The following is a 22260-nucleotide window of genomic DNA, read 5'->3' as shown; positions in this document are numbered from 1 at the left end:
TCTCTCCAGATCATTCAAATTCAGAGGTCCATGTTGGTGAACTCTCCTCTTCAGTTCACCCCACAAATTTTCTATAGGATTCTCAGGTCAGGGGACTGGGATGGCCATGACAAAACCTTGATTTTATGGTCAGTGAACCATATTTGTGTTGATTTTGATGTTTGTTTTGGATCATTGTTCTGCTGGAAGATCCAAACAGGGCCCATTTTAAGCTTTCTGGTTTAGATTTTGTATCTGTTGATTTTTGATAGAGTCCATGATGTCATCTGAACAAGATGTCCAGGAACTTTTGGCAGAAAAACAGCCCCACAACATTAAAGGTCCATCACTACATTTAACTGGGCATAGGATACTTCTTCATCTCTGTGTCTGCCTAAACCATCTCTGGTGTTTGCTGCTAAAAAGCTCTTTTGTTTTTGTTTCATCTGACCATAGAACCTGGACGCATTTGAAGTTCCAGTAGTGTCTGGAAAACTGAAGATGATTAAGTTTGTTGTTGGATTAGAGCAGCAATTTTTTTTTCTTTTCTTGAAACCCTCTTCAATCTTGTGGTGATGTAGGTGATGTCTGATATTTATTTATTTTTTTGGATACTTTCTGACCCCAAGACCCAACAAATTTCTGCAATTCTCCTGCTGTGATCCTTGGAGATTCTTTGGCCACTTGAACCATCCTCCTCACTGTGTATGGAGATCATAATAAGACACACGCCCTTTTCCAGGCCAATTCTTAAGATCTCCAGTTGACTGGAACATGTTAATTATTGCCCTGGTGGTGGAAATGAGAATTTTCAATGCTTTAGCTATTTTCTTATAGCCACTTCCCATTTTGTGAAGCTCAACATCCTTTTGCCACACATCAGAAATATATTCTTTAGTCTAACCCACTGTGATTGATGATTAAGGGAATTTGGCCTGTGTGTTACCTCATATTTATACCCCTATGAAACAGGAAGTCATGGTTGAACTTGTCATGTTCCTAGTCACCCAGGTGCACTAAAAAATATTAAATATAAATGGGAATATATTTCATATTTTACTTATTAGAATTTCTAGGGGTGCCAATAATTGTGTCCAACGTGTTTTGGAGAAAAATATTGATTTAATAATGAGATATGTACCCTCTTTCAATTGTTTTACTTCAAGGTTAGATTTTTGTGACTTTTTTGGAATGAAATATCAAAAGGTTAAACAATGAAGATTTTTTTTTACAGCCTTCTCATATTTACCAAGGGTGCCAATATTTTTGGCCACAGCTGTGGATGGATGTATGGCAAGATAGTGTTTATAAATGGCTCTTTAATATTATTATAATTTGCCTCTTTAATAAAATGAAAAACTGTACGAGACAGAGCGGTGACGCCCTCAGTGTGTCGTCACCAAAATCCATCCCACGTTCACCCGTGTCATAGCAACCGTGCCCCTTGCTCATTCCTTATTGGCCGCGATACCACATTTCCGCCATATTCAAATTCCGTCCCTAGCGTTTGAATTCTTATCACGTTCCCCCATTTCTATTCACCCCCCGTTTATAACAAGTTTAAATTTATTACGTTTTGTTTATACATACATTTTGCAACAGCCCATTCCAGGTCCAGTTTTTTCAATGGAGGAAACCGACGAATCTCAAGCGTCGATGATAGAGGCGACGAATGAAAGACCGAAGAGAAATAAGAGAAAGTCGTTGGTGGCGGATATGGATGCGTCCCCGGAGCGCATTTTTAAACGGTGAGGAATATGATGTCATAAACACTTCATAAACACTGTTCTATATTCTTTTTACAGATCGCACGGTTGCGGCCTGCGTAACTTGTTGCAGAATATCTCACCCATAGGGTTTAAAATGATGGATTACATTTTGGTATTACAGGTGTTTTCGCGGATTCTTATGCATTAACCATGTTCTATATTTTGGGGTTTAACCATCATGTTATTATTAGGGGCTTAGATTGTAATGTAAGACTTTATGGGTGAAGTTGTACTAAGAAACTTAGACGTAGTTTTATACGTATAACACTAAAAGTGTTCAACTCAACACACTTCCGCAAAATGTCTGCGCCTGAAAACAAAGGCATGACACCATAAGTCTTGAAATAATACACCCTACCACAAGGTGGCGCTACTGTCACACAAAATAAAATAAAAAAGCATGAAACACCACGCCATGATAAATGTCTTGGCTTAAAATATTAATTATTATGTACAATTCTTATTCATACAGTACGTGTGTATTGAGAGTAGTTAAGATTTTGACTTGCTGCACCATAATTGAACATTTTTAGCTAGAATATATATATATATATATATATATATATATATATATATATATATATATTTGTTAAACAATTATTTTTCTTACTGAAAAGAAGCTGTAATATAACTTAATAAATAACTATTAATGCATGTACTTTTGCTGTTAGAAAATTGCTTGCATTGCACTAATTTGATTTAATTACAATGTCTTCATGATGTTTAAATAAGTTCAATACATCCAAAACAAAAATCCAAAGTGTTGAAGTCTGCAAAGCATTAAAACACATGTGCATGATCAGCAAATGTAAGAAATTATGACAACTCAGCACCGACCTGAAATTGTCACATTATTGAGCCCTAAATGTATAGGGTACTCTAACACAGTGGTTCTCATCCAGGGGGCTGGGGCCCAAAAGGGGGCCTCGGAAAACTTCCTGGAGGGCCTCAAGATAACTTCAAATGATTTAGCATAAGTTATATTAAATATGATGTCTTCTTTGAACCTCCTGAGACCCCCGTGTGACTGCTTTGTGCATTTTCCGTTTTTGATTTGTATCTAGTAGCACCGAATAAAACAAGCAACAAAAAAAAAAATGAAAACAAATTCATGTCCACATATGTGGACAGCGAGACTACCTTGTGTGATTTTAAATGATGCTAAGCTATAGAAAGTCCGATTTTGTTCATCAAATTGTGTACTATGTTTCCTGGAGTGTTGGTTATTCGTGTCTTTGAAATGTTACAGACATTACAGCTGATTTTCTGTAAAGCTGAATTAATAATATTAAAAATTCCAGCATCATCCAATCACCACCAACCATGTTAAAATAAAATGTTGCATTATTAAATTCTTAATCTATGAACTGATTACCATTGCCCCATGTCTGCCAAACATGTTGAGTGGTCCAAACATCATCTGCAGCCTAGAAATGAACTTTTGGTTGGATTTAGGATTGATTGCACTTAGCTGCATAAAAAGCTATAGGATGCTCCCTATTTAGTGAATGACTAAACCTCCAGTATGCTTTCTGTCTTCACTGGTCTCAGAACAGTTTAGAACACACCTTATTTTCATCCTATCTCCATATAAAGCCTTTGAAAGCAACATTTTTCAGCTTTTGGATGAACCCATTTACTCTCAATGTGAAAATGCACAGTAAATATATAGGAATGCATTAACTAATGTTAATGAATAGAATCATATTGCACCGTGTTAACAAAATAACATATATATTCAAATGAAGTGAAATGACCCAAAGATGTGAGTTGAAAACCTACAACATATCCAACTACATGGCAGCCATGGTGTTTCGATGCTGCCTGTCCCAGGACATTGGTGACTTCATTTTTTCTTGTGTAGCAGAGTGCATGCTGTGTTAAAGAAGTTGTTTGTCTCTGTAGAACATGTCCATATTGACAGCAAAGTTTACCAAGCTTATCATAAAGACCTTGCACTGCTTGTGTGCTATATGAACCATCACATTTAAGATAAGTTTTGAATAGGGTTCCTCTTTCATCTGTTCTTTTAGATGGAATAAGTAGAATTTCTCTATCAAATCCTGAATGGTACATATTTATTGCACTAATTATAACATTTCCTGATGTATTGAGGACATAAAATAATTTGTGTCCAAAGTAGTACCTCATCTAAATATATAGCGAAAAATATATCCATCAAATATCCTAAAATAACCCCTGAGAAAGAAGCCAGGCAGATTTAGATCACCAAAACATGGTTTTATCACAGACAAAAACAACAACCATTTTTACTTCGGCGGTCTGTTTACTTTCTTTAGTGCCAAGGCTTTTGCCTTCAGTTGCCTGATTGGAACTCCGGGGAATATGTGACCCTGTTTATCTCTAATTTATAAGGAAAATAGCCTAAAAGAATGGCATTGAAAACTAGACTTGTATATTTTCTAAAGAAAGTTGGAGTGGTGCATGTCCTTGCCACCATGATGCTAGGGTGTTCCAGGTGGATACAAGGGGATTTATTTAATTATCAGAGTCAAAATAGCCTATCCTCAAGTGTCTCATATTCTGGTCCCTAGATATGGGTTGTGTTCCTTCAATATGTGGCATTTTTTTATCATCCACCAGCAGGCAAAAATTTGAATCTGATTGCTTAGAAAAGCATTTGCACACCGCTCCACAACAAGCTGCTCGATTTTAGGTATCGGTTACACTATACAATTTCTCAGATATAATTTAGGGTGAGTGGTTTGTTCCCAAACACTAATACTAGGCCTATACCTATATACTTCCAGACTTTTTCGTTTCGCCCATCGCTAACGAGTGGATGGTCTGCACCTCGTTTATTGACCACGGCGTGGTTTTGCGCACAGTCATTTCTTTTTTCACAATTCGAATGTCGCGTGAACAAATTATACTGCTATCGCTGTAACTAAATCTTTAAAACTAGTGGGTTGATGTCACGTGTCAGAAATAAAGTGACGCTGATAGTGACGATTCTCCCTGACCAATCTGTGATCTGCAGGATTTTGACGTCACATTTAGTATTGGCTCAGCTCACTTGGAACCTCGACCGAAGTAGTACCAAAAAAAGTATCAGGTACCAGGTACTAGCCACAGTGGAAAACCCCAAAAAAGCAAGCTGAGTCAAGTTGTACCGTGCAGTGGAAAAGCCCCATAATTCTGCACGTCGTTGTGTTCATGTTGAAATTTTGATTGACTGAACAAGTAAATGGAATTAGCCATCAGCCTCAAAGTAGGAGGAGCTTCAGGTCATACCTAACGATAACATGGACCAATGGTAGTAAGGTTTTTAGCAGCCGGTAAGAAGTTTTCCTAAAAGTTTGCCACTTTTTACAAACCACCGATACGAATGTAAAAATAGATTATTTTTGGCCAGATTTGGTTCTTTTGTTCATTCTTCGATTTTGTAGGAAGTATGCAGAGGCTCAGCAAGCACCACTATTTATGGACTTCCAAATTATTTCCACATATTATTTCTTAGAGGCAAATAATGACCCGAATTATGGCCTGCCATAAATTTTGACATTTTGAAGTGTCATGGAAAATAAAAGTAAAACCCCCTTTTTTTTTTTTTTTTTTAAATGTCTTGTTTCTGTTCAGTGCAGCCAAACATGTTTTAGTCAGTTATCCCCTAAGATTTAGTTTAAACAAGAACTTTCATTTTAAAATAACTCAAAAGTTCTAAGCCAGATAAAGTTGAGATAAGATCACCACATCATGCCTTTAGACATAGTGGAGTGTATTGAAGGCAACCAATATCCAATTTCAGATCATCTATAAAGTGAGCTGTTTTGACACAGAATCCTTTTTGTGATACTGTGCGTAGCCTTTTACAGGTTTTCTTAAATATGATGTGTCATATTTGACAGTGAAACCCACAACAAAGAGCTTTTGAAGTCCTTTTAGAGTGATCTGGATGAGTAAATTTCTCTAAGGTCTCTCCTTTGTTTGCCACGTAAAACGTGGTGAAACCAATCCTCGTTGGCTTAAACCCAATCCCCTCTAGTGTTTTCCCACCTTAATGTCAGATGGGATTTCTCGTATGGATAGTACTTGAAACCAACGGTGACCGTTTACTTAAAATAACGAGAGGATTTTGTGGATTGTGCACCAGGACTACTTGGGAAGTACAACAGGTGAATAGCCAAAACTTAAGTTAGAAACAGGAAGTGTAATTGGGTTATTTAAATTTCTGCCCCAAGCACCACACATCAAAAAGACAAGCGCAATAATGACGTCACCATTTGAAAGGACAAAGTTGCATCTTACGGAATGTTCAGAAAGAAGCGTTCCCACCCTCAAGACTGTAACCGGTCTGATGACATCTCTTTCAAAGGAACTATTTAGAAAGAGCTATGAAAATGGTAAAAGTAGTGATTAAATGGCCAGAGTTCTTAATACAGGACAGGCCTCCTCGTTATGATTGTGTAGTCTATTACATTGTCTGTGAGACTAGGATCTGGAGTGTGTAGGGCTGGGCAATATTGCAAAAAAAAATCTCAATTTCAGTATTATATAAATATGTATAAGGAAGATTTTTATTTTCAATCAGAGGAACCATCCATCATTGGTTCCAAGTACATTCAACTGGTTTAATGTAAGAAATGCAGTGTAATCTAAAATAATCAAGGCATGGTTTCCGCACTGTTTGTCACTATATGAAAACAAGGATGAATGATACGCAATTATTTATATGCCACAAATACTCTCCTTATTTATGCAATTATCTAATCAGCCAATCATGGCAGCAGCGCAATGCATAAAATCATGCGGATATGATTTTTTTAAAGCACAACAGTCTCTAGCATTTACTCGGAATGAGGCCAAAAACAATAAACATCCAGTCTGCAGCAGTACTCCGGACAGATGTACGGATGAGAGTGGCCGTTGGAGAATGGCCAGACTGGTTCAAGCTGACAGAAAGGCTACTTTAACTCTTTTCAACCAATATTGTGAAGGCAGATTTTAGCTAAAAGGTTTAAAAGTATGTATTGAAAAGTCAATGTAGAATATTCAATATAAATATAAATCATCCGGTCCCTCGTACACAATTTTTGCTTAGTTTTATATCGGCTGAAAAATCAATACATAGTTGTGAATATTCAATAGATATCTCCCAGCCCTTGGTGTGTGGGCTGATGTAACCATCATGAGATATGTGTTTGTCCTAAGAACACACTGAATGTTTTGGTCCATATTTGCCATACCAATGTCCAGAGTCTCATCCAACACCTTGGCATTCCAGACAAGTTTTAGTGGCAGTATGTCAGACATCTTCCAACCCTGTGTACTACACTCTCACAGAAAGGCTGCTGCCTGAAGGGGATTTTTACACAACATGGTTACAGGACATGGGTGTGTTATTATGCCGTAAGGCCGTTACCACAAACATTCTGAACACATTTTATCTTGTTACAAGTGTACGTAATTCTGTTCACAGAAAAAATTCTCACAAAATTTCTGCTTGATTCACAACAGGGGTGTACATACATACATATTTGTTCTTTTCATTCAAAATCGGCTCTTTGGTATCAAGACAAAAATTTATGTAATTATTATGGCCCTAATTGCACACTATTTTACTACACACCCAAATGCTTGTGTTTTCCCATCAACAGCAGAGCACATACATTTAGTGCATAGTTGACAGTATGCAAATTGGAACAGTAAGGTTTTTTTCATCCGTGTCAAATTCAACATGCCGTCTAGTCTGACTAAGGTCTATTCCCTATCAGGGTGGGATGGAGACCACTCCATCATGGTATTGGCAGAATTATTTGACCTACATATTTAGGCCCCTGTTGTCTTTAGCTGTTAAGACCACCCACAGTTTGGTCTTTTTTTGCTTTCCAGACACTGATATATATTCTACTCTCTGCAAACACTGGTATAATGTCACATCCATGATCGCCTAGCTTCTCACATATTCTGCCCATGATATCATCACATTTCTTACTCTGAATTGTTCTTTAAAATCAGATAAAACTGTATAATTTGCCTGTTTTTGTTACACAATATTCAAATACATCAACACACCTCAATTAAATGACTCACATTTGAAATAGCCTTTGAGAATCCTCCCACTCATCTTCTCCCACTTAGATTTTATCTGTATATTTATTTTATTCTTATTACCAATTATTTAACCCACAGACAGTCTCAGACCACATACAAACACACACATACCACTGATTGCATTCCTTCTTACATGCCCTCCAATACATGCCACCTGCACTCATTCCCAAGTGACAGAATAATAAACGGATGAGTGTGAGAGAAAAGACCTCTGCAGAAACCCTAAAAGTATGTTTTATTGCACTTCTATCCCTTACAACATGGATTTGCGCCTTTTTTATTATCATAAATGGAGGTTGTCAGAGCTTCAGTCATTTAAACATTTGCAATGTGTTTAACTTTCATGAAGTGACATTTTAGAATATTTACCAAACTTGATTTATCCATTTCAATTTGATTGGATCACGCATGTTAGGCTATTCAATTATTAAAGTAATAGGGTTTCTGGGGTATTAAAAGAATACTCTTTAAATTTTTGTTAATACATTTTCTGAAGAAAGACGCACATAAATGATGATAAAGACAAAATATTAAATGCCAATTTTCACCTATGATTTTGGAGCAAAACCACATGTCAAAAAATAACCTTAGCCATTGACTTCAGCACCCCTTGTTGCATTATACTGTATGTATGCATTATACATATGTGTGAGAGAGAGACAGAGAGAGAGAGTCAGAGAGTCCAAAAATGGAAGAACTTTTGTTTTTCCAAAGTAAAGAGCCTATAACTCCAGAATTTTTAAATAGAGTAGCCTTTCTGTCAGCTCGAACCAGTCTGTCCATTCCCTGTTGACCTCTCTCATTAACAAGGCATTTCCGTCCGGAGAACTGGTGTTCGCAAGATGTTTGTTTTTGGCACCATTCTGCGTAAACTCTAGAGACTGTTGTGTGTGAATTTCCCAGGAGATCAGCAGTTAGAGAAATCCTCATATCAGCCCGTCTGGCACCATCAATCATGCCACGGTCAAAATCACTGAGATCACATTTTTTCCCCCATTCTGATGGTTGATGTGAACATAAACTGAAGCTCCTTACCCATATCTGCATGATTTTATGCAATGCACTGTTGCCATACGATTGGCTGCTTAAATTATTGCATGTATAAGTAGGTGTACAGGTGTTCCTAATAAAGTGCTCTGTGAGTGTACAGTATATCTTAATATCCTTTTTAGATTTTGGTTTCGAATAAACTTTTATTTTTGTATCTTAATTGTTTTAAAACCCTATATGGTTAAACCTCGGAGATATGGGTCTCCCAATGTGGCTCCATCAATAAATTGTAACATGTTACCCATTTCAATGGTTGAAAACCAAATGTGGATCTCCGGGTATGAAAATGTTTTTTCTTGACCAGCGAAACAAAGTAGCATCTTGAAATGTATCTTAAATGTAAATAGAAAAACAATAATGTTAAAATCTCCATTTTCTCCATGTTTTTCCAAACCTACAAATCCTTGATTACATCAAGAAAGTTATCACATTTTAATGAAAGATGATGAAAACAACTGCATGCACTGATGAATCATGCACAATAAATCCAGGGACATTTAAGTAAATCTGATCAATTTAGATTTCATGTTGTCTCTAATGATGAGGCAATCACAGATCTGTTGATAAATGAATGTGAGAAATTGTCAAAGGCTTTCTAGAAAAGATTTGGCAGGGCCGCCCCATTAGCATGGCTGAAATAAGAACCAGCTCCCCTAAAAAAAGGAACCTGGGTATAACTGCAAACATGACCTTGCAAAGACAGTTGTCACCAGCCCCCAAATAAGGGCAGTATATTTGTGACTGTGTGAGTTAAAGAGGACATGATGGATGGAGACTGACAGAGAGGCACGTTGGTTAAAGACAGGAAAAACAAGTGTATTGGTGTGAGTTAGAGAGATCGGGGCTGAGTGACGCTCTCTCTTTGTATATACTCTCTATCTCTGGATTGGTTTTGCAGAGGAAGATGCATCGTCACGGGAGACAGAGCTACACCAGGCTTGGTGTGTGGTATGTACTGGATCTATGTGGGAAATGTGTTTGGGGAGGACTCTACGTTTATGTGGTTTTCTTGTGGCTGGGCACCCATTGCTGGGTTATTTTTCTGTATCTCAACTGGTAAAACATGATGCTGCAATGCCAATGTCATGGGTTAAATTCCCAGGGAACACACAAACTGATAAAATGTATGCCTTGAATGGATTGAAAGTCACTTTGGATTAAAGGGTCTGCCAAATATAGAAATGTAAATGTAATGACGGTGTTCTATTTGGTTTGTTGGTGTTGGCATAAAAATACAGGGTTTGGCTGCACTGTCTATGTCCTTACTGCACAACCAGAGCTCAGTCTTGTTGGATGCTTAATATTTGTCCTGTTGTCTGTAAGTAGAGTAGATTTATAAAAATAAAAAAGAATGGTTTCGAGGTGCGTCACACTGGAGTTCAGTCTTTTGAAATTTCATATCAATCATATATTTCTTTGTCTCTCTCCCTATAGGCCATCTTTGAGGAGAGGAAGTTCTTTCACCTTTTTGACACCTGGACCCCAGTGGGACTTCACTCTGGTGAGTAGATTATGACGTCAATATGCGTAACTCTCAGGCATACAGAAATGCACAATAGCTTTGTTACAAAATCTAGTGAGCTGCTTCGCTGTCTACAATGATAGCTTCTAAAGGTATGTTCACAAAGGGCACTTGTTCCGTTGCACTCTCACGGCATTAAGTCACCATAGAAAATCATCCTAGCAGATATATAACAGGTGAACCTGGTCTTTTAAATGACGTAAAGGCTACCTCATTAGCCGTGCTTTGCTACGGTTCATGACTTTCCATGCTTCAGAAACTCTAATATTATAGCCATAAGGTCAGCTTTGTAACACCTTGGATCCTTTTCCTCTCTGCAACTTTCCCCTTGCCATTTACAGAAACATTGGCATATATTGTTTTCCACTTAACCATCATGCTGTCGCCACCTGAAGACATAAACAGGTCATCTTAATCCTCTCATGACATCGCGTGCCTCTGGTCCAGTTGATGCAAAATCCACCACCCTAATAATCCCCTAAAATTGCCTCTCTCCCCCTAAATTTCCATGATACTGGACCCAACATAGTGCCCATTCCTAAGGGATCAGCTTTTTGCAGTAAATGCAAACTAGATTGTGATTGAAAACAGAAAGCCCGATTAGGAAGGCCCAGGGCATTCCACAGTTTATGAAGGCCAAGCAAAACTCAATCCGTCACTCATCTAAGGAAAATGGGGGGAGTGGGGTTGGTGCAAAGACGGGAAAGAAGACGCTTTATCCCGTGCCAATGAGTTCCTTTGAAATGTAATTTTTTTTTTTCATGAATGCACACACATTAGCTCATAGAGCAAGGCACATGGGGCTCATTAAGCTTCTAGCTCGAGCTCCATTATCTCCCCTTTAAAACCCCCACTGAAGTGAGTAGTGTTGTCACGGTACCAAAAGTTCAGTATTCAGTACCGATACCAGTGAAAATCCACGGTTCTCGGTACCAATTTCGGTACCAAACCAAAGTTTAATTTAGACTAAATTTACAAGAAAACATCCATGCTTCTCGGTACCAAAGCAAAACACAAAAACATGCTAATTGAACAACACACTATTTTTATTAATAAAGGTAAACAATGCCATTCTTTATACTTATTTAAAATTGTGTTTCAAGTTTTTCCACAACTAATAAATGAAAATAAATTACACACCTAAAAAACACAACAATAAGCCATGACTGAATAAACACTCAGTGTTATATTTATAAACTTAAACATTTTTATAAATTAAACAAAATATGCCATGACTGAACAACAATTTATAAACTAAAATATTATTATAAAAAAAGCACACAAAAAAACAATGGCATAATTTAAGTATATCAAGCCAAGGATTGTAAACGTTTGAGTAATTAAATAACAAGATACAAGTTTCTAAGCTATGCTTAAAGTTTCACCCAAAACAATACTGGCCTACAGTTACATTTATTCCTTAAGTTACTTTCTTTGCCATTTCCAGATTTTCTGAAAGAAACACTAACATATCAACATGTTCCTGACTCAGTCTTGAGCGTCTTGTGCTAACAATATACCCTGCAGTACTGAACACTCTTTCAGATGAACAGCTTGATGCAGCAATGCACAGATACTTCCTGGCAAACTGTGATAGTTGAGGTAGTGTACCCATATTTGTTTTCCACCAGGAAAGTGGATCATCCTCAGCACTGACCTCAGGAGGATGTTGGTTCTCCTTTTTCTTTCTTTTCCCCTTGTATGGAGGAAAGCAGATGCTTCAGGTCATTTTTGGATTTTTTTGATGGCCTGACTTCTTGACTTGACTCTCCTCCAGACACCCGAGATGCACTTCCTTCATTGCCCATTTTCCTCACCTTATCCAGGAGACTTTGCTTCACATCATCAACCATCATCAACAAATGCATACAGGTCATTTAAAAAAACCTCTGGTGTGTCATTTAAAAAAAACCTTCATGTCCTCCTGTTTTTTTTTTTTAACCCTAATAAAATGTATAGTAGCATTAAATAGTTAATAAAGAAGCTTAATTCTAACACTCATTATATTTGCGTTAGCTGCACCACGTAACGTTATGCTAATGATTTACTACACGGCTAACATTGTATTTATTTCAATCCGACATTCAAATTAAAATATGGTATATAACTCAAAACAGAACCTCTAAATTTGAAATTAATTTGAAACTTACCTGCTTGAACTCTTTCATTAGATCCGGTGTCGGTCTTTAAGGTGTTTTATTAAGTTTGATGTGTTTCCTGCTTTTGAGAGAAAACTTCGATGACATCGTTTGCAAATTGTTTTTTGATGATCTATGATGTTCCCTCGTCATCAGCCGCAAATCCGAAATATTTCCACACATGGCTCTTTCCTCCTTTCTTATCAACAAGAGCAGTCACCACAGCAGCGCCGGCGGTCGCCATGTCTCAGCGCTTTCATGAGGAGGACGCAACTTCATGCGCTGTCGATGCGTGCATCGCGCGAACTTTGACCGGGTACTTTCGGTACCACTGGTACTTCGGTTACCTGAGAGCTGCTTTTTTTTTAGTACCAACCACTTTTGTTATATCATGTTATAATACTTTCTCAGTTCCTAGTTTAACATGATATTTTATAAGTTGTCCATTTGAAGGTTAGTTTCCGAAGGGTCCATTCAAAGCGGTTCGTTTTGAGAAAATGTCTTTTTGCATCTAGCATTAGTAACTCTGCGTGTCAAGTTAAAACTAGTTATACTTTTAAAAATGCATTTTAAGAAATCCTGCAGTGTTCCATTCTGTTGCAACAAGTGTAGAGTTTTGACGCAACTGTACCCCCTTTTATCAATCAGGCCACAGAACACCACCCTAAATACTAGCATAACAAATCAATAACGGCCCCATTTTGGCACATTTGCATATAGGCCTAGCAGTTACTGAACTTTGATTGGTGTGAAATTTTTAAAGTCAGAAAAACCTATAGTTTGTTGGGGAATATTTTAGAATTGGGTTTGGAAACAATCATTATATTTGCAATTCTTTTTGGTTATGCTACTGCCTCAGAAATTAAACAATTCACCAGAAAGTCTTTGTTAAATTTGTTTGATTTTAAAAATCTGATCACTAATCTGTGTTCTTTGTCTAAAAAAAGACTAAAGGACATTTGATTCCAGATCTGTCAAATAAATATGCAAAGCACAGTCCTGGCCATAATGCGTCCACAATCACAAAACTCCTCACTCCAAATCTTACCGTCCCAAAAAACGTGACTTTAATCAAGCATGTTTTTAACAGTCTACAATTTTTCAGTGCCAGCATCTGTTTGGTCTTTCATAAGTTTGCAGTAATTTCCATTTATGGTTTGTCCACGAAGAGAGCATTAATTTTGGTAATCTTGAGCCAAAACATACATTGCCTGTGTCTATCACTTTGGCCCCCTCTTCTCGTGGTTCTGCTCTGTTTATTAGTCTTATTCTGGTGAAAATTTAGTTTTTTTGTCTAGTGTGTTCAATAGCTGTCAGATCCATTCAGCTTGACCCAGAAACAATTATTCTGCCCGCACTGTGTTTTTCATCTTTGAGTAATTATTTGGCCTTCCAATCTTGAATTAACTTGCGTCACCCACAACCTTGAACTTGGAACCAACCAGCAAGATGAGGAATTGTGCTGAGCGAATTTCATACAGATAGATTTGGGGGGGGTTTATGGAGTTTCCTTAGCATAATCCCTTTAGTGAATCGAGTGCTAAAACTATTCAAATAAACAACTAGATTTACCCTTGGTTTTTTAATTTTATCAAAATCTACTGGCTAAACTCTGTGCCACATGTAAAAACCACAGACCGTTGACTAAACCATGATGTGCTTTTACCCAATCTCAGATAACACATGCAGCCACTTTTCTGCATTATTCATTAAAATGTTCAAAACCAAACATCTTGAGTGACCTGTGATTTACTCAGTAGCTTGGCAGTTGATTGGGCATCTTTCATTACTGCCAACCCTCCAATCAGTGTCTTGATTTATACCTCCCATTGTCTCTGAATGGGGATTAGCTAAATGACAGCTTGTCATGAATTGTTGTACTCTGTTTGCTTACTTGTTCGCTGTGTATGGGTGTGATGTTAATTTAACCTAATCTACTCATTGGTTCAACCAGACTCAAGGTGTGCTGGTTGCAGTGTTTGGTTTTGATCACATGGTAGCATTATATGTCTTTTCACCATATAAGAAACAAACAGCTGATTAGTTCTATTGGCGTTGGTGACGTCAAGTGTTTTTCAATTCATTCTAGTCTTGCATTCTAAAAAAACCTTAAGGGACCAACAAACTGCCCTTTTTGACTTTCAGCCACATCAATGATTGTTGCGAATAAGGTAATATGCAGATTATGGGTACATAAGTGTTAAAAGTAACACCCTTTTTTAAATGTCATTATGTTGCCTACTTGTGTAGTATTCAAAGCTAATTATAGGTGAGTTTTTAATAGCCCAGGTTTGTTAGCATTCAAACACCCCTCATTAATATAGTTTTATACTTCATCCTGGACTTGTGTGTTTATGAAATATTTTGGCTTTTGCTCATAGAATGTGTCAGTGATATGAACAAACCCCTAACCCTAAGTATTAAACTTCAGCATTAATCTTCAAATCATCTTGCTTGTTGAGGAGTGATCTATGTGATCAGACATACAATTGTCGCCTGGCGGAAATGGGCTCCTAGACTACTTTTAAGGAGGGACCTGAGCCATATCTAGGGCTGTATAGAGTGCATCAGTGCCCGGCCATTTTTTTTCAACGTATGGGATGTGGAAGTATTTTCATTTCTTTTTATAAAATCCTTCATAAAACCAACCATCTCTGAGGAAAATCATAACATCACAAACTTTGTTTTGAGTCAAAAATGTTTTTGAAAATCAGACATAAAGACAAAGGTACAGGGCTGGGTACTTACCATTTTTCACGGGGGCACAAACTACAATTCCTTAAAGCTTGGGGAATGATGTCATTGAATAAAAAAACGATAGTACTGTATAAAACTATTGATTTTATGTTAGGGATAGGTTGTTAAATTTAGGTATAGAAACAATATAATTAGCATTTATTGCTTAATATTCTGATATGTACAAATATTTAAGTAGTTTAAGGGTGAAGGGAGACCAACTCGATTACATCATTCACAGTGCATCATGGGAGTGTGCAGTCGCTCTTGAGGCACATTTTCGTGGGTTTTGTTGGCTGTGGTTCTCTGATTAGTGGATCTTTCTCTGCTGTACAATGGGTAATGTGGTTGTTAACCATGAATTCCGCTATCAAACAGGACTTTTAAACAATGAAGTTGAAATAACATGGACTGATGGCCATTGATCAATGAACAACCTTGTAGCTCACGGTAGATCTGTCTTTAAAGATATACAAGTTATCATTGAAATTCATAAATTAATGGGATTTTTTTACTTTGGGAATAGACTGTTGAGCTCCAATACTTGCAAATCGTCTTATCTGTTTAGTAACTATTGTGATTTCAGTTAGGATCTAATTTCTTAACTTAAGATAGGTAGTTTCTATAAAACAGCCCCAGAATATCATAGAGACTTGGGGGCGGGCTCATTTGACTTGGGCAGGTAAGCAAGCAACAGTGCTAAAAATCACTCAAAATATCTTAGCAACCTTATTGCAATATCCTACTATCGCAGCAGCAACCTTTGCACAGGCCAGCACTGCTCACATTTTCTTTTAGTTTGAAAATAGTAATAGTGCAGAAAATATGAAAAGATATATATGTAGGCCTAGTTATATGGAGAGAGAGATGTCTACTTGGGAGGTTCAAAAAGCTATAATTCAGCCATCACCGAAACTGGCATTAACGCCCTAAATGGAGACCGGTTTTGTGGAGTGGTTTCTTGTGGAAAAACCAAGAACAGAACACACACCCCAATAATAGAGACCCTGAGGGCTCTCTGTGGCCACCGCAGTGCTGCAGAAATGTTTATGACCCCTTCACACCCTACATACACTCCACAGGTAGAATGTTTAATAGCCAGATACCACACCAGCCCCCAAATCACACACACAGGTGCTAAAAGGCCCTGGGGATAATGATGTCCTTCCTGTGTCTAACTGGGCCTCCTTATGACCCATTGTAACCTGTATTAATACCAACTTTTGGGCTAATACTTTGCATACAAAATGTGTAGAAAAGTCAACAAATGAAGTTTGCATGGTCTTTATACTAGTTCCTTCAGAGCTGGTCTGAAAGAACTAGTTTAAAGTAAACAGAGTGTGACGAAGTAAAGTGCACTGTGCGGGTAAATCTCACAAAACCTGTCAACAACACATCAATAAAGCCTTTTTGGACCATTGAAACCAATTTTTGCATTCTACATTATTTATTTATACATCATTGTAGTATTTTGTATACAGCCTGATTTTAACAAAAATAATTCAGTGTAATAAGGTAAAAATACTTTATTACAGTAATGAGAATCTAATAGAAATCATAATTGAGAATATTGAACAAGAACTTTGTCAAGTAAGATGTCTAGATGCATTACGCTATTCATAATTTGGGTGAAAATCTCTCATGTCCCAAATGCAAGATATCTTATTGGTTCTAAAATATGAATATTTCCATATGCAATATATATATTCATTGTTGATTGATTTTGTGGTGAAATATGACCCAGGCATGTTTTCATGAGATTCACCTATGGTCTTTCTTTAAGTCTGTGTCCTGATATGATACGTCCTGATGGTAACATTTGTATTTTTGTGTCCCTTTTTAGATTAGATGAATATTTGTGCTATAGATTCTTAAATGTTGTTTTCTTTTTGCAGAAACGCAAACGCAGAGAGAAAGATGATGCAGATGCAGTCAGCCTGTGCAGCTTTGACTTTAAGGTAAGGTAAACTAAAGCTAAATAAATTAGGTTTCACCACAAGAGACTTGCCACAACAGCTTTATCTATGTACAAATCAAGAGGTCTTGCATTCAAAGTACTCGCTGCTTTAAAACAACATTTAAAGCCTCATTATAACATCAATAAAGAACAAAATACAAACTGACCCCCACTGTTTGTCAGCAAAATCAAAATAATCTGCCAAAACAAACCCCAAAATAATATTAGATGAAATCATGTGTGTTTGATGCAGAAATCGAAGCCGGTCATTATAAAATTTAGCTTGTGGAATTTAATCAAAAAGGCAATCTCTCAGAAATTGGAAACTCTACATGATTACCCCCAGTAATTATCCTCGGAAAGTTATTTAGGAAAGGACGTAATTGAGACATATGACTTGGTAAACTAACAGAAGTGGTGTAGTTGTGTCTTTTCACGTCACACTGACCTTAACTCCTCTCTCGTTTATTTCGGTATTTTTCTCCATCTGACTGAGAACTTTGTATACACTTCCATGGCAACTGAACATGTTATTACAGTTAAGTAAAAGGTTGCACTTAGCACACTCAGATTCTCATTACTTGTATAGACGGGTGAACAATATAACAGCAGATTGACTTTCATCAGTCTTGTGATTAAGAGATGAGACAGCTCTGATTCACTACAAATGCCTTAAGGAATGGAAAAAATTGCTTTTTTTTTTTTTTTTTTTTTTTGGTTTTTAGTTTTCAATTTCTGTCCAGCGTGAGCAACAAAGATACAAATATTATTATAATTTTTTTTTTTTTTTTTTTTTTTTGTATTGTTAGGCTACATTCAAAATCTTTTGAATAAACTGTTAGAGAAGATTTATATAATGGGCTTGGTGTAGCTTCTAATTTATAAACTGAAATGGAATATTCTAGATGAAATACCTGAAATCTTGTCTGAGAATCTTGAAAGTTTAAGTTATATCAGTATTGTTCAAAGGAATGGATGGATGGATGGAATCAACCACTGTTAACCCAAATAAGTTAGTAAAACTGAAAAAATTGGAAGTAATCATTTGCATAAGTTAATAAACTCAGCTCTTAATTGCTCTTAATTTAAAATATTCAGTAAACTAACTCATACATTTTGATGGTGTTTAACTTTTAATTAACCTAATTGAAATGAGTAAACAACTAAATTAGATATGTTAAATTAACTTAAATTAATGTATTTACATTATAAACAAGCTAGTACAATGAACGTTAACATGCTCAATGCATTTTAATGGAAAATACTATGATAGCATAGACTGACTTTGATTAGCATAGCAATTGCTCAATGAGTAAAGCAATAGACTACTCAATAGTACTCAAGCTCCACTCTTCACCATAATGGTAACCCCCAAAACTCCAACATAACAGAAACTCTTCTTAATCTCAACTCAACAAAACTTATAACAATAACAAGTATCCCTTTTATAGTCATCTTACACGGACACATTATATAACATTTTAACATTTACTCTCCCTATCGAGTGGGAATTAGAAATCCCCTGCCCAGTTTCAATCAACCAAAAAAACAAGTTTAATTGAGATTAATTAGACAATTTAAGATAACTCAAAACAATAAAACAATTCAGGTTACTTAAAAGGTGTCAGTTTTGTGAACCCAATTATAATTAATTTAGTACAATTAATTACTTTGAGCATTAGGGTCTACAGTGCGGACAGACAGAATGACTGCTATTTATTATGTTGAAGACTGGGTTCAAGTCTTCAATGTAATAAATCAGAACAAGGCTTTAATTCACATCACTGAAAGGCTTCCTGTCCACTTTAGCCCAGACTTTTCCAAAATGAAACTTGTTTTGCCAGACTGTGCAGTAAACAACAGCCCCAATGCCCTTCCTCACAGCACTTATCAGACAATGCATATTGGGGGTAGGGTAGCTTTGAGCTTCAAGTACACCTTGTATTGCCCCACCACTTCCTCCACGGCCATGTTCTGATGAAATGACATGATCTTCTCGGTCAAATTGAGGCTAATCAAAATGAAACCTCAGTTTTACAGTCAGTGATTAAAAACCCACGTCTTTGTACAGATTCTGCATTAGTTTTAGACATGTTGAATTTGCACAATCAGGCTGGGAACCGTCATAATAACTCCCTAAATGGACACAGGTTCCCCAAATGGTATGATTAATTTAACCTACGTAGCTAGAAGACTGACTGAACACTTTAGACGAGTGTGGGAGAAAGAGACTGTACATTTTTTGGAGGCATACAGTCTGTGTTGTGTGTCTGATTGAAGGGGTGTGTTATTAGTTACCTGCTCTGTTTGGTGGCAACAATCTCTGTTGAGGCATGTGCTGACTTACTCAGATTTAGAATCAGATTTACTTGTGGGATGTGTGGGATTTTATCTACATTATTTCCTTTTTGTTTTTTATTGAACAAAACACAAATTAACAAGACATAGCAGCTTATACAAGTAATGGACCAGTGACATATATGTATATATGTACATACACATAAAAAACACAATAAAAAAACAAACAAACTTAATTATAGGTGTATAGATATAGTAGTGTCTACATGTATTGTGATAAGTTTAAGGACTAGGTTCATTTAATGTCATATAATAGTAATCATTATTATTAATAAAAAAAATTCTGGTGATGTTGTGGAGAGAGAGAAAAAGAAAGATATAGATTTAAACTTAGATAGATATGGAACAATCCGTTATAATAATAATAATAATAATAATAGTAGTAGTAGTATAATACTAGTAATAATAATAATAGTAGTAGTGGTAGCAGCAATAATAATAAAAACAATAATAGCAGTAGTAGTAGTGCTAACATTAATATCATCTCAGCTTTATGAAATTTTAGACTAGTAAATAAAATGATTGCCGATATACGAAACTCTCCAGGTCTGGGAGCCGCTCCACTACCGCCGGTGAGCACATCCGACACAGACACCAACCCCAACTCTAATCCCCCCGATTATATAAATATCAGTACTACCACCACTACCCCATCAACAATAACAATAATAGCATTAACTATAATGATTACATGCATAATTTACATGCAAAGAAATTAAATATATTATAGCATATAAACCTTTTTTTTTTTTTTTGGCACACGTTTGCACGTGCACTATATATATAGGTATGTTATTTAGTCTGTGTTGTCTCATGTGGTTCTGTGTTTGTCCTATATTGTTAGTCCTATAACAGCTAGTTTCTCTTTTTTTTTTTTTCTTGTCCCTTTATTAGAGCAAAATATGGAAATACAACAACATAAATACGAGATAAACCAATAAACCAAAAACAAACAAAACAGATATTGCATGATATTATGTGAAGTGTGAGGTTGTGTTTGTGTGTGTGTGTGTGTACATCTCTATTCAGTATGTATTGAAGAAAAGAAAAATGTTTATTTGAAATAAATATAAATAATAATAAATACAAATAAAGGGGGGTGTAAGTCTAGTTTTATAGATATGTGTTTGTAATAAAAATAGGAAATAAATATTATTGTTATATATTAATGGGTTATAAATATAATTATGATATGATAACAGTCATAGTAATTAGAAAATATGTATTAGATCAACTAAATTATTGACAAAATGATGGAAATAGCTTTATACAATGACCTTGATGATAATGATGACTATAGTTATAATAATATTGATGGTAATGAAATAGTATTAACAAATAATAGTTATAGAGATTGTATTAATGATGATAATGCTATAAATAATATCAACAATATATAATATCAACATGTACATGCACATATACATATATATATATATATATATATATACACATGTTGATACCACACACTGCTCACATTTGTGTATACATATGGATAAAACCACAAATATATAAATATTTCATAAATATTTGTATCCTTTCCCCTTCTTTTTTTTATTGGTTTGTAAATATATGATTGGGAGAGTGTGTGGGTCCGGTTCCAGGTGTTTGATTTAGATTAAAATAAATAAAAAATGGGTTCCAGATGTCATTAAAAGTAAATATATTCTTCTTGTGGGTGAATGTGAGATTTTCTAATGTGATGTATTCTGTAAGACGATTGATATGTATAGATTTCTTTTGATTTCCAGTTTAATAGAATTATTTTCTTGACGATAGTTAGAGAGATGAGGAATGGGTTTTTATATTTGGTTGGAAGATTATTAACTTCTATGGTGTTACTGAGTAAACAAAGTGATGGCATTGGAGGGATTCTACAGCCCATGATAATGGAAAGTTTATCAGTCACTGCTATCCAATAGGAATAAACTGGTTGACAAGTCCATGTGGCATGTAAGTAATCGTCAGTGCTACACAAGGTGCATTGTGAGCAGGTGTCTGTGCTTAAACCCATTTTAAACTTTTTTTTTTTTGGGGTGATGTGGGTCCTATGAATAATCTTATACTGTATGAGTTGTAACTTTGTATCGTTAGTCATAGAGAAAGTATTGTTACAGATTTCTTTCCAGAGTTCGGGGTTGGAGGAGAGTACCAATAACCAAATGAGAAAATTAATTAGCAGAGTTATAGTTACATCAGTATTTGATATTAGTTTATAGAGCTTGGAGATTAATTTATTAATTATTATTTCTTCCATTAACTGAGAAGTGTGTAATGGGTTATTGGTTATATTAATCTTTGATTTAATTATGGATTTTATTTGTTGATACTGGAGAAACTGTCCTCTCTCTAGACTGTATTTCTGGACTAGTGTATTAAATGATATGAATGGGTATTTTGGAATAAATGATGGAGGTGAATAATTCCTTTGTGCTGCCATGATGGGAAGTGGTCAGGAATATTGTATAGTTGAAAATCAGGATTGTGCCAGATTGTGGTGTATCTACATGGAGTTAGTGGTGATTTATTAATTCTGTTAACTTTCCACCAGGCTGTCAGAGTTGAAGCGATTGTAATATTTTTAAAGTGGTTTGTTTTTTATTGAGTTTGGTAGGAAGGAAAAAAATAAAAGATTTATGACTTAAGCTTTGAACAGACATGAGGCTGTTGATGTGG

General features: G+C 35.9%; 1 protein-coding gene across 1 annotated transcript in view; it reads left to right on the top strand.

Annotated features, from left to right (window-relative positions):
• Nucleotides 1-1539: 1539 nt before the first annotated feature.
• The window catches only part of net1 (neuroepithelial cell transforming 1), a 33132-nt gene continuing 12411 nt past the window's right edge, over nucleotides 1540-22260 (top strand). Inside the window, exons 1-3 of the mRNA XM_052118810.1 lie at nucleotides 1540-1727; nucleotides 10308-10374; nucleotides 17165-17227. Coding sequence (XP_051974770.1) covers nucleotides 1606-1727; nucleotides 10308-10374; nucleotides 17165-17227 — 252 coding nt within the window. The 5' untranslated portion in view covers nucleotides 1540-1605. The remainder of the gene's footprint in view (nucleotides 1728-10307; nucleotides 10375-17164; nucleotides 17228-22260) is intronic.

This window comes from Xyrauchen texanus, chromosome 45, assembly GCF_025860055.1.
Source record: "Xyrauchen texanus isolate HMW12.3.18 chromosome 45, RBS_HiC_50CHRs, whole genome shotgun sequence".
In the NCBI taxonomy this organism is placed as follows: domain Eukaryota; kingdom Metazoa; phylum Chordata; class Actinopteri; order Cypriniformes; family Catostomidae; genus Xyrauchen; species Xyrauchen texanus.
The sequence above is the reverse complement of the archived record's forward strand: the minus strand, read 5'-3'. Positions and strand labels throughout refer to the sequence as shown.